Here is a 17,629-nt window from a genome sequence, read left to right as displayed (position 1 = left end):
TTGGGGTTCATTATTGTTTACTGCCTCGCCTCTAGGGCTTTGGCAGCCAATCCTACGGCTGTTTGTGGGACAAGTCTGCCTATGAATACAGTCACACCACTTTACAGTAAGTCCTGTGAAGCACTGTGTGTGGGGGGGGGGGGTGTGGGGGGGGGTGTGTCTGTGTGTGTTTAAGGCTGAGAAGCAATTTATTGCATTTCCCACTTTTTTTTAACTGGGAAGCGCCTCAGTCACAGTCAAACTCACAGCTCTCTCTCTCTCTCTCGGGCTTTGGTCTATTTGATCCTCACTTCTTGCTCTCTTTTCTGCCTCTCTTGTCTTTCTCCTCCTCCCCTCTCTCACTCTGTTCATCTCTCTCTGTATCTCTCTCTCTCTCCTGGCTCTAAGCTATCTCTGCATTTGTCTCTTTATCTCTGTCCATCTCTCTTTACCTCTATCATTCACTCTCTGCACTTCTTTCTCTGCATCTCTCTCTAAGCTATGTTTGTGCATCTCTCTCTCTCTCTCTCTCTCTAAGCTGTGCATCTCTCTCTCTCTCTCTCTCTGCAAGTCTCTCTCTCTCTATATCTCTGCTTGCATCTCTCTTGACTGCACCTTTCTCTCTCTCTCTGCCTGTCTCTATCCTGTGCCCACACAGCCACCCCCCCCAACCCCCCACCCCCACCTCTCTCTATCTGTATATCTCTCTGGCTGCCACTCAGACTCTTCACTCTGCTGTGCTGCAAGCTACGTCACGGCTTGGAGGACACCGGAACGCTAAGATTTGCTGATCCGGCATCTTGTGGCACTTGTTACAGCGTCTGGAGCAGGCGAGGTGCAGATCTGAAGGGATGCACCGAGCTCTCTGTATCTCTCGCTGCCCCTCTGCTAGGCAGACAGCTCCCGGCTGGAGGAGGGCAGGCTGGCAGTGTTCCTCATAGACAGGTGAGGGCGATTGGGCAGAGAGGCTGTGCGCAGGACCTGGGATGCTTGTCAAGGTGACTTCAATAACTTCCTGCAGCGTCTTCCCCTCACAATCCAGGTGCAGAAAAACATCTCCCGAGAAGCCAGCTGCAGATAAACATCTCTCACATCCCAGAGACTTGAGGAACATCTTATATCCCAGGACCCGGAGGCAGAGAAGGATCTATTCCCACGTCTCCAACCCAGGATCCCAACCCCACCCAAAACTGGGAGGAGGGAGGAACACAGATCCGCACAATTCGGGATCCCATTGAGGATTCACACCAGCTTTCAAGATTCAGGCTATCGTCGCCTCCCAGTACTCGGGGATACCCAGGTTCGTTAGTGACCTGAACGCCCAGAACCAGGCAGAGCGGCACTCGCCCGAGGAGGCCCTCAGCCCCCCGGACTCTGGGGAGCCCAACCACTGGCCCGCGGGCAGGATGACCGTAGCCGCAGGGGACAGCGGAGACGAGGTGGTGGCCGCTCCACCAACCTCCGAGCTGGAGCACGAGTGCTGCGAGCGGGTGGTGGTCAACATCTCGGGGCTGCGCTTTGAGACGCAGCTCAAGACGCTGTCGCTCTTCCCGGACACGCTGCTGGGAGACCCCAGGAAGCGGATGCGGTATTTCGACCCCCTGAGGAATGAGTATTTCTTCGACAGGAACCGCCCGAGCTTCGACGCCATCCTCTACTACTACCAGTCCGGGGGCAGGATCCGCAGACCCGTCAACGTGCCCATCGACATCTTCTCTGAGGAACTCCGCTTCTACCAGCTGGGCGAGGAGGCCATGGAGATGTTCAGGGAGGACGAGGGCTTCATCCAGGAGAAGGAGCGCCCTTTGCCGGCCAACGAGTTCCAGCGCCAGGTGTGGCTTCTCTTCGAGTATCCCGAGAGCTCGGGTCCAGCCCGGGCCATCGCGATCGTGTCTGTGATGGTCATCCTCATCTCCATCGTCAGCTTCTGCCTGGAGACCTTGCCCATGTTTCGAGAAGAGGCAGAGCACCTCGGCGCCCCCCGACCCCAACACACCAACAGCACAGAGCCTTATCAATCCGGCACCTTCACTGACCCCTTCTTCATCCTCGAGACCCTCTGCATCATCTGGTTCTCCTTTGAGTTTCTGGTCCGATTGTTCGCCTGCCCCAGCAAGCCCATCTTCTTCAAGAACATGATGAACATCATCGACATCGTGGCCATCATCCCTTACTTCATCACCCTGGGCACCGAGCTGGCAGCTCAACAGCAACAGCATCAGGAGAAGGAGGAGGGAGCAGGGCAACAACAAGGGCAGCAAGCCATGTCTCTGGCCATCCTCAGGGTTATCCGCCTGGTGCGAGTCTTCAGGATTTTCAAGCTCTCCAGACACTCCAAGGGGCTGCAGATCCTGGGGCAGACCCTGAAGGCCAGCATGAGGGAGCTGGGGCTCCTGATCTTCTTCCTCTTCATCGGAGTCATCCTCTTCTCCAGCGCCGTCTACTTCGCCGAGGCTGATGAGAAAATGTCCTACTTCAACAACATCCCCGAAGCCTTCTGGTGGGCGGTGGTGACCATGACCACCGTAGGCTATGGGGACATGTACCCCATCACCATCGGGGGCAAGATTGTGGGGTCGCTGTGCGCCATCGCCGGGGTCTTAACCATCGCCCTGCCCGTTCCCGTCATCGTCTCCAACTTTAACTATTTCTACCATCGGGAGACGGAGGGTGAGGAGCAAGCTCGGTATCTACACATCACCAGTTGTCCCCGGCTAAAGGCCAGCAGCGAGCTGCCGAGGAGTCCCATCGCCTCTAGCTTGGACAATGATGACTATATGGATCCCCGAGAAGCGGGCGACCCTCCCGAGGAGGACAGACCAGAGACTCCACATTGCCTTTTACCCAACACCAACCATGTCAACATCACCAAAATGCTGACTGACGTTTGAGTGGGACAGGAGCCGAGCCTGTCCTGTCCTGTCCAGGGGAGGAGGGCAGAAGATCCAGTGTCTCTAACTGCGAGGCTGAAGCATCAAAACTATCCACACACGATCATAGTGACATGTCATCACGACATTCAATCCATTGGGTATTTGGTGTTGCTTTGAAGAGTTCCAGTGTTTTCCAGTGGGAGAAAACACTGGAACTCTTCAAAGCAACACCAAGAACAAAAGTGACATTACTTGAGGAAATCTTCACGCTTGACCCTCTGCAGTGAGTGATTAGACTGAAGAGTGAGTCCCTGCGAGCAAAACCCTACCTGGCCTCCTGTTGTACACCTCAATACCTCTGTACCCGCATCCCATTGAGCCACGTTCCTGCTTTGAGCCAGAGGTTGAAGGATTCCGGACTCCCGACTGCTTTTAACCCCCTTTCCCTCCTTGCCAGCTGATCTATCCATCTCTCCGAGGGATGAAGGCAACACCTCGGCCGGCGTGTCTCGGAGCTGGAGCCGGGGAGGTGGGAGAGGCTGGAGCTCTCACACAGACGGAGCTGCGCGATGAATGCCAGGGAGAGCAGACTGGATGGAGGTTTGGGTTGCTGCACTCCCACCTTACAGCAAGCTAAAGAATGCATGGTGTGTGCTGCATGGATTTAAACCCCACAAAAATCAGATGTAGATTATATATTTTCTTAGTAGAATCGGCTCGATTGTCTTTTCAGAGATAGATTTACATTGTTATCGTATATTTTTAACTATAACGTCAGGGTTGCTTAAGGGACCGAGTTACACTTAGGATGTTCTCAAAACTTTTAATGTGTGGGAAACCAAAACATGAACGCCCATATGCCGAAAAGTCGATTCCTTCTTAACAGCTGATTGTACAGCTCCTGCCCGACTAGTAAAATAAATCATCCTGAATTCTACAAACAAAATAATTTCAAAGAGAGATGGGCACTGTGTGCTTGTGTCTGTCATTCTAAGTGCGTGTGTCTGTCAATCTACATGTATGTATGTGTGTGAATCTTTGTGTGTGTATCTGTCAATCTATCTGTGTGTGTGTAAATTTATGTGTGTCTGTCAATCTTTGTGTGTGTTTGAATCTATGTGTTTGTGTGTGTGTGAATCCGTGTGTACGTGGGTGCAAATCTATGTGTGTGTGCAAATGTCTGTGGGAATCTATGTGTGTGTCTGTCAATCTTTATTGCCAACAAGGCTGGTTAATGTCAAACTCATTGTAATCTCTCAATAATTATGGTCATTTCCAAAAAGCAAGTTCTTAGAAACATCCTCTTTGTAACTCGATCGTCAGGTCACTCATGTGTTTCTTTCTCCAATGAAATGCTTCCAGTTATGCATAACTGCTTGTACTATAATTCGGTGGGAAATGAAAGCTGTATAGGTAGCGGCAGAGTTGAAATGTTTTAAGTCTTGTGCAAAGAGACAGCACGCCGATTGCTGGGCTGTGCAGGCTGTATACCAGACTCCAGACAAGCTACAGACCAGGAGGTATCCTGGAACATCACAATAAGACTGACATTTGGCCATTTGCCAAAGGGGTTTTTGCACATTTCCTCTTAAAATGCAATATACAATGCGCAAATCAATTAAAATTAGAGCACAATTATTTCTTGCTGGGTGGGATATGGAAGTCATTGAAATGACACCACAAGAGGTGGCATCCCATTTGCCTGTTTTATTGCCTTTACCACAGATCTGTACAGCTACATCAATCCATCTGCTCCCCTACTTCTTGGATGTTGTTATCGTGGATCCATTTCCATTTCATGCTCTTTTTCTCAAATGAACCACTTCGTTACAGGACTCCACAAGGTTATTTCTCACCATTTGGCAGATCTCTAATATCATCAGTAACTTGCATTTATATAGCGCCCTCATTCAGCGTAGTGTCTCAGAGCGCTTGATATAACATCCACAAAACACTCCCTGTATCATACCCCAAACCTTTAAGTATATGGAGAAAGACCCAGTTCGAACACAGGCCCAATGGGACACAAACCCCTGAGGTACAGGCCCATAGAGGCAGAGGGAATCCCCGATCCGAGGAGAAACAGCAAAGGTTCTGACTGGTTTTGCAGAAGTCTGTTGATGCAGAATTTGTCCAAGATGTTTGGAGAGTGGTGGCAAAGCTCATTCTGTCGTTCAGGAAAGAGAGGAAGGTAGGCCAATGAGTTTTACATCAATTGTAGGTGAAATCCTTGAGTTTATAAAAAGGGATGTTGTTGCCGAACCTTTAGAAAGAATGGTTTTGTAAAGAGAAGGTCGTGGCTGATGGATTTGATTGAATTCTTTGAGGAAGTAACCAAGAGTGTTGTTGGAGGAGGCATGGTTGATGCTGATAATAATAATAATCCTTGCATTTGATATTGTGCCTTATCACCTCATTGAGACATGTCAAGGTGCTTCACAGGATACACTGTAAAGTTGATTGACTGTGTATTTTGTGGTTGAAACGCAACAGCCAATTGCGTACAGCAGTGTCCCACAAACAGCCAAGGAGTGAGTGACCTATTTTATTTGGGGGATTGCTGGACAGGAGAAACTCTCTTCCCTTTTCGAATAGCGCCATGGGATCTTTAACATCCACCTGAACAGGCAGACGGGACCTCAGTTTAACGTTCTCATCTGAAGGACGGGTATTTAATTGGACTTTGGAAAGACATTTTATGAGGTGCTCCCTTTGAGAGTTGTGGCCAAAATTATGGACCTGGGATTGAAAAGTACTACAATAAACAGAGAAATGTTTAGAGGACAAGTGGCAGAGAATGGGAATTAAAGAATATTCTGCAGCATAGATTTACAAGGATGGAGTTGAGAGGATATAACTATAAGGAGACAGTGGAGTGACTGGAACTCTTTCCTTTGGAGTAGAGCGAAAGTTGTAGGGTGATTTGACAGAGATGTTTGAGGTAATAACATGATTTGTGAGTAGAGTTTAAATGGTGAAAAAAATATTTCTGCTGACAGGTCCTTCAAAGACAAGAGGGTATTAGTTTAAGATTATAACTAGAAGACAGCATAAAAATGTTACGAAAATATTTGTCTCCCAGACAGTTAAAACTAAGATTATGTAATGAATTGCCAGAGATGGGTGGTTATAGCAGAATCGATTTGAAGTCGTTTAAAGGGTAATTCGATATGCATTCGCAGTGGTGGAGGATATAGGAAAAAGCGGGGAATTGGAATCAGGATACATAGTGCCATTGGAGGGACAAATTCAAACGCCAATACAGGTATTAATATAATGATATAATGCCTGTACCCATCTCGCTATTCATGTCTCTATCCGTGCCTCTATCTGTGCCTTTACCCACATCTCTACCAATGTCTGTAGCTGTACCTCTATCAGTGCCTCTACCCAAGTCCTTAACCAAAGCTTGACCCAGACCTCTACCTATGTTTCTACCCGTGCCTCTACCAATATGTCTATCTGGGTAACCACCCACTTGGCCTTTAAATCTGAGAGCTTTCATCTTTGCAATAAGGTTCTTATGCGTTACTGCATCAAGTGCCCCTTGAAGGTCCTTATCCATGTCTATACTTGTCCTTGTCTATAATTCCTGAAGAGAGACTGAAAGAATAGTTGGTGAGAAGGACAAACATCCCATTCTGCCTCAAGTTGGCATTGCACTTGACACCTCTTGGGGTCTCACAGTCTTACAACTAGTGCTAAACTGGTTAAAAGTAAGATCAGAAACAGTTCTTCACAGGACCCTGGATTGTGTAATACACTACCTCAGAAGGTCAGGGTTGCAGAGTGGATTGAGGTCTTAATTCTGCTTTTATACTATGGGATCCAGAATTCTGAATTGCAAAGAGGATCCCGCATTTATATTTAAAAGTTAATTGGTGTATGCTTTTGATTTGAATTTTGCATTTTATTGGCCCCGATAGAGAGAACTGAGTTTCTGGAACCCCAATACGAGATTTCTGAGGTTTTGTTTACATAAGCAAAAGAACTCTAACCAGCAATTGTGTCAGCGACAAACTTGTCCACGTGCCTATTCCTCATTGTCAATGTTAGTGGGATATTCAACCCGAACATGTCCTCACCCTACATCCTTGTACACAAACACACACATGCATACCTTCCAATAGTCCTGTAGCTCAGTGGTTAGAGCATTGCATTTGCAATGTAGAATATACAGTAAAGTGAATTGACTGCATATTTTGTGGGCAAAACTTAGCAGCCAATTGCGCACAGCAGTGTCCCCGCAAACAATCGTGGATTGAGTGACCAAATTATTTGTTTTAATGTAAAGAAACATATCCTGAGGTAGCTTGGGAATAGAAAAAACTTCCAAGATTAGCAGAGGACAGGATAATAATCCTTGCATTTGCTGGAGCCTTATCATGCCATGAATATTCTCGAACAAGATGGTATATTTGATAAGAACAAGAAAAGGGTACTTTTTTATTATTAAGAGGGAAAGCAGAACGATGAACAAAAATTCAGGGAGCTGGGATACAATGTGCCACTGGAAAGGTGCTGTCTCTTTAAGGCATGAACATGCATCCTGTTAACATCTGTGACATCAAGGTCTGCATCTGACTTTCTGCTGTTCTTAGGCTGAATGTGACCTTGTGTTGCATTCGGAGATGCACAGAATCTCCAGTTATATTCCGATCTGGATGAAGCCTCTTGTTGCATTTTGTTCTGCATGTGTGCTCCTTCCTGCATGTGGTTGCTGGTTCTTTTGGGTCCTATGTCTGATGGAATGGGGGAGTCACGGGGGCACAGGATTGTGAGCGTTTGCAGGAAGTGAGGTTGCTTTCCTCGGAGGCTAGAACAGGAGCTTGTGTTGCCATGGAGAGGACCGACTGGGTATGGGTACAGCAGTGCACACAGAGCGGAGCTAATAAACCCCAGAGAGCTGCATCTGACTACTGCCAAACATGCTAGTCCCCGTCCCAGCTCACTTAATAGATCATTTTAAATCAGGATGGTCCAACCGGTGACCCGCGGGCCGCATCCGGCCCAGGGGTGATTTAATTTGGCCCGTGAACCATTTCCAACTTCATTGTCCGACGAGCAAACAGGTGAGACGCAATCAGGAGACGTTTGCCGGGGCCTCGGGCTCTGTCCGGCATCGGGACTGGCCAATCAGAAGAAAATATCGCTTATGAGACCTGCGGATGTTTCTCAAATCCGACATCTGGCCCTCAGCAGCCAAAAGGTTCGACCCCCCTCCTCCTTCCCCATCCCACTCCCGAGTATTAAATGGTAATTTCCCCGCCATATGCAGCAGGGGGTGGGGGGGTGGGATTGCATGTGTTTTACATTTGCATTGGAGCACGGCACGAGTTCGCTTACAGGCACGGTGCTACTGTGCACACTTTGCATCAACGCAAACTGCACACGTGAACAAAACTACCGGCAAGAATGGTCGGCTACGTCTGTACTGTACTGTCAATGTTGTGCATTTGCTTTTTAATGACAAATACTGTTACGTTCCAACAGAAGCCCCGAGTAACCGTGCTCCTCGACACCTAACCTGTCAGCTCCAGGGAGCACCAACTCAGCTCAGAGAATCAGCTACACTGCCTCAAACACACATCATTTGCCTCTATAATAATAACAAATATTAATAATAATAATAACAGTAATCCTTGCATTTCATACAGCGCCTCATTCATGTTGTCGAGACATCTCAAAGCGTTAGATTTTGCACTTTATTCCCATAATGTGATTGCAGCTGAACCCACCTCCTGGCCTGCGTCTCTCTGTTCAGTCATTGCTCTCACTTTTGTTGCTCTCCTTTAAAGAAATGTGAGAAATATTGGTGCTGAGTTAATGTGTGTATAGAGGTGAGGCGTCCAGGGACTGGGAAACCAAGCTGCTGAGATTCAAAGAGCCCAACCATACTGCTGCTGGCCTGAGCTTACTGGGAACCATCAATTCAGGTAGGAACCAGTTTCCATCAGCCCATTGTTCAATAAAAATTCTACCTGAAACCTTTGCGCAGACTCTTGGTCTTTCATTGCACATTTGGGGGAAGTGGAGAGAGGAGAATCACATTTTATTACGAGCCTAATTATCCGTGTGCCCTCCCCGCATGCACTCTCCCCGTGGGCGGGGAGTAGAGTAGCGTACAGGACGGGGGAGCGTGGGTGGGGAATGGGGAGCGCAGGCAGATAGGTGTGCACTAGGGTGCAATGTGCCTACTGTTGAGGAAAATGGTTGGGGAGTCCGAAACCAGGGGACACAGATATAAAGACAGCGACTCTGATGGGCTATCTCTGCACTGATCTAACAGGGAATTTAGGAGGAACTACTTCCACAGAGGGTATGTAGCAATCTTTGAGATTGTGGAACCCGCTGCCTGAATCGGTGGTTGAATAAAATTGCGTGGATGCATTCAAGAGGAAGCTAGATCTTCACACGGGGATGAGAAGGGTTTCGGTGTGGAGAGTAAGGAATGGGTGAAGACTGGTGTGGAGTGTAAACACTGGCGCAGACTGGCTGGGCCAAGTGGCCCATTTTGGTGCTATACATTCTTTGTGAGCCTTTGTAAATGCCCCGGACAACGTGGCTGCTGTCACGATGCTGTGTGCAGCACAACGTGAGACGTGCTGTGAAAGAGGTGGCTAGCAGTGCCCTCTTGTGTTCTGCGCCAGACTTCACAACTACCGTCTTGTGTTGTTACGCACAGCTTAGTGTTTGTGCCTCCGCTGCTGTATGCTGTCAGCACATTTTTGGCATGAGGTTACAGCACTGCCCATATACTCCGAGCAACGGGGCTCGCTGTCCCGGCTGTTTAAGTGTAGCGTTCTTTCACCTCACGGCTGCTTGTTGGACTTTGATATGGCCACATTGGCTGTGGAGGTTTGCCGACAAAAAGAATCATTACACTTGACAGTAATTACTGTAAAGTGGAGACATTTCAATCCGATAAGTAACATCCCTTCCTAACACAGAACTAAGCTCCTGGTCTCAGGGCACTCCAGGATAATACTGAATTAATAATCATCCTTGCATTTGATGTTAAAGACTTGACTTGTCAAAGAGCTTCAGAAAGGTACTGCAAAGTGGAACCACCATGCATTCATAGATGAACAGTGCAGCCAATTTGTACACGGCAATATCCCATAAATATGAAGTAAAAGGCCAATTTTATTTTTGAATAGTGCCCAGGGATCTTTGATGCTCATCTGAACAGACAGACAAGAGCTCGGTTTAATGTCTCATCCTAGGAACTTTTAAGAGAGAACTGAATAGGTATCTGGGGAAGACGGGTTTGCAGGGTTATGGGGAGAAAGCTGGTGATTGGGGTTAATGAAAGTGACTTGCTCTGTCAAAGAGCCGGCACAGACTCGATGGGCCGAATGGCCTCCTTCTGTGCCGTAACATTCTATGAATCTATGGACTGAACAAAAACAACAACAAATGACATTTGTATAGCACCTTGCACATCGGGAGGACGTCCCAACAATGAACCTCCAACATTGCAATGCTTCCTTTATTACTGTATTGAGAGTGTCAGCCTAGACAATGAGATGAAAGTCCTGATGTGAGACAGTAATCTACAACCTTCTGACCCTCAGGCGAGACATCCACAAACCATTTGATCATCAATCGCTGGAATCACTGTCCTTTACCCAGCATTTCTTATAGATAGTTTTCTGTTAGGAAATAACATTATGGGATATAGTACATAGGTAGTTCAGGACATATGTGCATGCGACCGCCCGGATGGTGGAAGGCAAACTCAATGGACCTTAGCCTTTGTTTCATCTTACATTTCTTATGTTCACCACAGACATTGTCTGTTACCCGCACACTCCCCACATCGCTTTCCTGGCAGCTGCGAGTAAGGGAAATCAGAGGGTTGGGAGAGCTGGGGTTGGGAAGGGGGTTCGGGAATATGATCTCAGGCTACATCGCATTAGAATAGTAACGGACCAAAGAACAGGAACAAAAAACTCTTATGCTAGACAGGCACTGCATTAGAGCCAAGACAGAGGCAGGTGCTGCCTTGATGCCAGAGACAGAATTGGTGTTCAATTTAATATTGAATTTTATTTTTAAAAATCTACATTGCCTCGGTTTTATAGTCTTAAGCTGAAACCAGCTGCGTCTTTAGGTTTCTGATAATGATAATAATAATCCTTGCATACGGTATAACACCTTATCACATAGGAAGGATGTCTCAAAGCACTTTACAGGATTTACTGTGAAATGGAGTGTATTTGTAGGCAAATGTGGCAGCACAAATGCATGCAGCAATGTCCCACAAACAGCCGTGAAGTGAGTGGCTAATTTTATTTAAATGACCAATTTTAATTCAATTTGATCCCAGCTTTTCTATCTTGCCTCTGCGTGCTTGGAAGGACGAGCTTTCTCGCGTGTGGGAAAGGGTCCGTGTGTGGAGAGCTGCCACAGTCTGCCTTCTGCACACTCTGGGATTGGGCGCTCCTGAGCAGGTCACAAGTGTGCTCAGCCAGGTATCTGGTTCCTACTGTATAGTATTTCTGAAGTCAGATCTTATTTAAGTTAAGTTACCCTAATCCACCTTCAAGGTTCAGCCTTGTACATCCTTCACCTGCTCACTGCACAAGTGCTCAGAAGCATTATCTGACTCAGCAACAGGTAAAAGACCTACTTGTTACTTACTGGAAAGCTCTTGGTTTGGGGTCTATTATGGGTGACAGCAGCTGCTGAATGAGTGAGTAGGAGCTAATTATTTGTCAACTCTTGACCATGTATTAGTAGGAAAACTCCATGGCCAATTTGCACACAGCGGGGTCCCACAAATTGCCGGTCTGGATACTCCATTCTGGTTTTATTTGGGAAGCCAGGTGAGTGGAATGGAGTGGATTCTCTTCCCTGCTCATTTAATTCCGGAGAGTACTTGGCACAGGTTGGTAAGAGTCAAAGTTAGAGGATCCCAGTGTGTGTATTGGGTACTTCTGGAGTTTGATCAGCTAAGACTGTGCAACTTGCCATTTTGAACATTGTCTGACAATCTTCCCGTTGCTTCTCCATCCTAGGATCAACCTACCCATTAGGCCTTTGGCTTGCAGAGTTAACAGGATCTGAGTAGGAAGAATTTCTGCTCCCAGTGATTGGTCTGCCTCCCCTTGTTAAACCCAAATTGCGATGTGCGATTGCCCAAAGATGAACAACATTCCCACACTTTCCACACCCTAAGTCCTTTTGTCAACAGGTTCCTGAAGTGCTGCATACTGGGTTGGCTCCGGAACTAGACTACCGAGATTGCTGCAGAGGACAGACTTGATTCTGATTTTCATTGCTAGATACATTATTATTGGAGCCAGTTGAACCCCAAGGAGCCCCTGCTTACCTCCCTTCAACAGTAAATAGTAAAACCAGAGGATACGGCCTGCGATTGAAGGGGGGTAAATTCAGAACTAATCTATGGAAACACTATTTTGGTGAGTGAATAGTAAACCTGTGGAACAGGCTCCCTAGGGAGACGGTTGAAGCAGGAAGTGTTGATTCCTTCAAACAGATTAGATAGTTTTATTTTAGGAAATAACATCATGGGATATAATACATAGGTAGTTCGGTACATATGTGCATGCGACCGCCAGGAAGGTGGAAGGTGACTCGATGGACCTTGGTCATTTTTTTGTCTAACATTTCTTATGTTCAAGGAAGAAAGGCTTTAGACGTCTGTCAAGCCCTCGCTTGATTGATATCTATTATTAGAAGCTTCTTGTTAGCTACTTGGTGAGCAGCACAGTTCAGCATGAAGTGTGTGAGAGCCTCAGTCTGGACACCCTCCACCCTGATCATCCACTGATCAACGGTTCCACCAGTTAGAAGTATAGCTTCTCTCTCTGTGCACCATTCAAAGTCAATACTTAGCCCTGGATATATGAGGGCAAATTCAGGAATTGAACACCCAGTAACACCTTCCAGCAGCTGCTGTCCCAAGCTCCAATTTCCTCAAGCTGTCCAATGGATATCTCCCTTGAATGTGGTAGAAAACCTGTGATGTGCTTGCCACCTAAATGCTCTAGAGGTCCAAGTCCAATGACGTTTACCAGATTCACTTTACACCAACTGTTTAATTAAGTCCTCGTACGAGGGTCTTTGGCAAAGAGATGTGCCCACCATGTAGCCAACTCCACTGCCACGCGTCTGGGTGACAGGTCAGTGTAGATCACTGTTCTTCTTCCTTCTGTTGTGGAACAATATCAAGGGATCCTATTGTCTGATTGAACAGGCAGGCGGGATCTCAGTTTAATGTCTCATCCTCAGGACGGCATCTGACAACGTAGGGAATTGCTGAGTGTTTGCAATGGAGATCAGCCTAGACTGGGAGCTCAAGCTCTGCCATGGGACTTAAAACACACAATCTAGCAGAGGCGGGACTGTTAATGACTGAGGTGAGCTGACATTTTGTGGGAGAGTGCTGGGCAAAAGTAAGTCCTTGTTGTTGTTGTGGAATGCAACCCGTCATACACAGGATTCATCCTCTAGCCCACAAAAAGGTTCATTTGAAACGTGTAGGAATCATCCTCAGTCAACCAGCCCACACCACCCTTCAACCAGCAGGCACTGGTTTCTATGTAGGACAACAGAGGTGGGAAGGACGTCCCAAAGCGCTGGACAGTCAGTGTTTCGGACGTAGAAAGACTGATTGCTATGTGTACAGGACGCTGATGTGCACAATATGATTGACACTGATTTCTCTAATTGACACATTGATTTCTGAGTGTGATAAAAGCTGAATTTTATGTGTAACAGGTGGATGTACAAGACCAATGCACCAGCAGACAGTACTCTGGGTAGGGCTAAGAGTACTGTCTGCTGGTGCTCGGTACCAGGGACTGTTGAAGGCTGGTTGACCGAGGATAATTCGTGCACGTTTTAAAAACTAACCTCTTCATGAGCGAGAGGATGAATCCTGTGTATGACGGTTTGAATTCCACAACAGCAATAGCTTTAGCCCTGTGCTGGCCGATGGCTGGAGGCTCAGGGTGATGAGCTGGCTCTGAGCCCCATCACTGATACTTTTCCATCTCCCTTACCCATCTGTAAACCTCCCCTGTCCATATGTTCGTCCCTCCAGTCTCGGTGTCCCTCCCCCACTTTCTCCCTCACTCTCTACAACAACAACAAGATTCCATTTATAAAGCGCCTTTCACGTCAGGAGGACGTCCCAAGGCGCTGCACAGTTGGGTCATGACCCGAGCAGGGGGGAAATGGTCAGGGTGAGGGAGGGAAGGGAGGGAGCGAGGAGGGGGAAGAGAGTCGAGAGGGGAGCTGAAGGCACGGTCAAAGAGAAAGGTTTTGAGACCGGCCTTGAAGGAGGAAAGGGAGAAGCAAGGCGAAGGCACTGGGGGATGGAGTTCCAGAGCCTGGGGGCTGAGAGGCTGAAGGCCCGACCACCGATGGTAGGGCGGTTGGGGCGGGGACGTGGAGCAGACCGGAGCCAGAGGAATGGAGGGTACGGGCAGGTAGGTAGGGGGATAGTAGGTTGGAGAGGTAGGAGGGAGCGAGGCCGTGAATGGCCTTGTAGGTGAGGATGAGGATCTTGAAATCAATCTACCTCTCTTTCCCTCCCTCCCACCTTTAACTCTCCCCCTCCCGCAACTCTCTCTATCCCTCCCTCACTCAGCCCCTCACCTCCCTCCCTCCTTCCCTCCCTATCTCTCTCCATCTCTCCCTCCCTCACTCTCCGGTCTCTTTGTCTCTCCAGCAGCTGCTCCGCTGGGATCCGAGCAGTATCTGTGAGCAGTCGAGTGCTGAGATGACCGAGCCGGAGATGGAGATGGCTCTGATCAGCTTGGACCTGGCTGACGAGCTGGGAGGTCAGGAGGAGGGGGAGCGAGGGTGGCACACACAGCAACAGCATCGGAGCCGGTCTCGTCACAGCTGCACCAGCCTCTTCTCCACCTGGAGGATGCTCCTGAGCAACGAGGGCAGCTTGGACTACATGCTGATCCTGGCAGAGCAGGAGCACAGCGAGGAGCTGAGCAAGCTGGAGCAAGAGGAGGGCGAGCAGAAGATCATGGTGAACATCGCCGGGCTGCGCTTCGAGACCAGGCTCCGCACCTTCAGTCAGTTCCCTGACACCCTCCTGGGCAACCCCTACAAGAGGATGAAGTTCTTCGACTGTGTGAGGAACGAATACTTCTTCGATCGCAACCGCCCCAGTTTCGACGGGATCCTGTACTACTACCAGTCCAAGGGCAAGATCCGGCGTCCGGCCAACGTGCCATTGGACGTCTTTGCGGAAGAGATCCACTTCTACGAGCTGGGCGCGGCGGTGATGGAACAGTTCCGGGAGGGCGAGGGTTTCATCAAAGAGGAAGAGGTCCAGTTACCGGTCAACCAGACCCACAAGCAGTTCTGGCTCCTCTTTGAGTACCCGGAGAGTTCTGGTGCTGCCAGAGGTGCTGCGCTGGTCTCCGTCTCCATCATTGTGGTGTCCATCGTCAACTTCTGCCTGGAGACTCTCCCTGAATTCCAGGACAACCGTGAGTTGAGAGATTCCACCCAGCCTGCTAACTTGAGTCAGGCCCTGGAGTCCAGCTCCCAACATAACATCTTCAGTGACCCTTTCTTCCTGGTGGAGACCGCCTGCATCTTCTGGTTCTTTGCAGAACTGTGTATCAGGTTCGCTGCTTGCCCCAGCAAGCCCGAGTTCTTCAAGGCAATCATGAACATCATTGACCTGATGTCCATCATCCCATACTTTGTCACTCTCATCACCGAACTGGTACAGGAACAACAAGAAGCCGATGGACAGCAGCAGACCACGTCACTTACCATCCTGAGGATCATCCGCCTTGTGCGAGTTTTCAGGATCTTCAAGCTCTCCAGACACTCCAAGGGGCTGCAGATCCTGGGGAAAACCCTGAAAGCCAGCCTGAAGGAGCTGGGGCTCCTTATCTTCTTCCTCTTCATCGGGGTCATCCTCTTCTCTAGCGCCGTCTACTTTGCCGAGGTGGATGAGCCGAACTCGCAGTTCTCCAGCATCCCCGATGGCTTCTGGTGGGCGGTGGTGACCATGACCACAGTGGGCTATGGGGACATGTGCCCCATCACTCTGGGGGGCAAGTTGGTGGGCATGCTGTGCGCCATCGCTGGGGTGTTAACCATCGCCCTGCCCGTTCCTGTCATAGTCTCCAACTTTAACTACTTCTACCACCGGGATAGAGAGAATATGGAGAAGCAATGCATCACCATTACTGATGAGAATGCCCCCCCACTGAGCGAGGGCTCAGTCACCCGTGACTGCATCGTCTCCATTAACAAGGTTGACGGAGTCTATGTGGGCGGAGAGGAGGGGGCAGCCATGTGGAAGGAATGGCTCTGTGGCAGACGAACCTTCAACATTCGCACTTTCCTCTCCCGCAAGACCTCCTGACCGCAGTGGCTCTCTGCCCTCCTCGGGCTCCCTCTCTCTCTCATCCTGCAGTTTCACACTGCTTGTTCACTGTCTCATACCCGCCTAGGTTGCTCCGGGAGCTCACCTCACACCTCACCTTCTGACCTTGAAACACAGAGCTGTTAACATGATAACCAGTCTCACCATATTCCATTCCAACAGTCTACCTCTGGGATTTCCACGTGCAGGTGGGACGCATTGGAATTCTCAGGTTGGTTTGCATACTCTTAAGCACGTTGATGGGTTTCCGCATGAGTCAGACACCCGGCTGACCATCCCCAAACCCCCCCCCCCGAAAGAAGACTATCCCAACCCGATCGCTTTTCATCCATTCCTACCCTGAGGCTTATTTGTACTCTCTAACTTGATATTGGTTGATCTGAACCTGATTTGCATTTTGTAATCTCTTTTAACTTCTAATCATTTATTCTCCGGTTTTATATTTTGTACAACTTTGCTCTGTGCTTAGCGTGTAAGTGAGAGACCGAATGGTAATGAGGGGGAAGAGGCACCAATGGCCGGTAACAGGTGGGGGAGAGGTGAGGTGAGGATGGTGAGGTGTAAATGAAATGGTGAAGCTTCATTTGAGGGGATTGTCATAAACCATGATGACCAGTTTCAACAAGTGATCATTTAAAGATAGAATAAGGAGGAGGTGCAGCGGATTAGATTGGGGAGATAGATTTCCTCTGATGGGGGATTCCAGAACAAGGGGTATAATCTTAAAATTAGAGCTAGGCCGTTTAGGAATTAAATTAGGAGGCAGTTTTCACCCAAAGGCTAATGGAAATCTGGAACTCTCTACCCCAAAAAGGCACATTTTCAAGACGGAAGTGGATAGATATTTGTTAGGTCAGGATATTAAAGGATATTGCGGAAGGCTGGGTAATTGGACTTTAGGTACAGATTAGGCGTGAGAGGCTAGAGAAGCTGGGATTATTCTCTTTGGAGCGGAGAAGGTTAATAGAAGATTTAATAGTTTTCAAGTTTTCAAAGCTGTGAGGGGATTCGATAGGGTGAAAAATGAAAAACTATTTCCACTGCTGGGTGGGTCGGTAACCCGAAGGCATCGATTTAAAATAGTTGTTCAAAGAAACAGAGCGGAGAGGAGGAGAATTTTTTTCACACAACGAGTTGTTCGGATCTGGAATGCATTTCCTGAAAGGCTGATGGAAGCCGAATTTATAACAACTTTTAAGAGAGAAGTAAATAATTATTTGGGAGGACAAGTTTGCAGGGCTATGGGGAGAGAGCGGGGGAATGCGATTGATTTGATAGTTTCAAAGAGCCAATACAGACACGATGGGCCGAATGGCCTCCTTCTGTGCTGTATGATTCTGTGATCTAATAGAATGGCAGAACAGGCTCGAGAGGCTGA

At 48.3% G+C, this 17,629-nt stretch overlaps 2 protein-coding genes across 2 annotated transcripts; both read left to right on the top strand.

The window, feature by feature from the left end:
• The first annotated feature begins 1,385 nt into the window (after positions 1-1,385).
• Positions 1,386-2,870, top strand: LOC103179088 (potassium voltage-gated channel subfamily A member 2-like). Its single transcript, NM_001292399.1, has one exon. The coding sequence runs from the start codon at positions 1,386-1,388 to the stop codon at positions 2,868-2,870; it is 1,485 nt and encodes a 494-aa protein (NP_001279328.1).
• An 11,737-nt stretch (positions 2,871-14,607) lies between these two features.
• Positions 14,608-16,230, top strand: LOC103179166 (potassium voltage-gated channel subfamily A member 10-like). Its single transcript, XM_007894298.2, has one exon. The coding sequence runs from the start codon at positions 14,608-14,610 to the stop codon at positions 16,228-16,230; it is 1,623 nt and encodes a 540-aa protein (XP_007892489.2).
• The last annotated feature ends 1,399 nt before the right edge of the window (positions 16,231-17,629 follow it).

This window comes from Callorhinchus milii, unplaced genomic scaffold, assembly GCF_018977255.1.
Source record: "Callorhinchus milii isolate IMCB2004 unplaced genomic scaffold, IMCB_Cmil_1.0 Scaffold19, whole genome shotgun sequence".
Classification (NCBI taxonomy): Eukaryota; Metazoa; Chordata; class Chondrichthyes; order Chimaeriformes; family Callorhinchidae; genus Callorhinchus; species Callorhinchus milii.
Note: the sequence above shows the minus strand (reverse complement) of the source record. Positions and strands in the feature narration are given on the sequence as shown.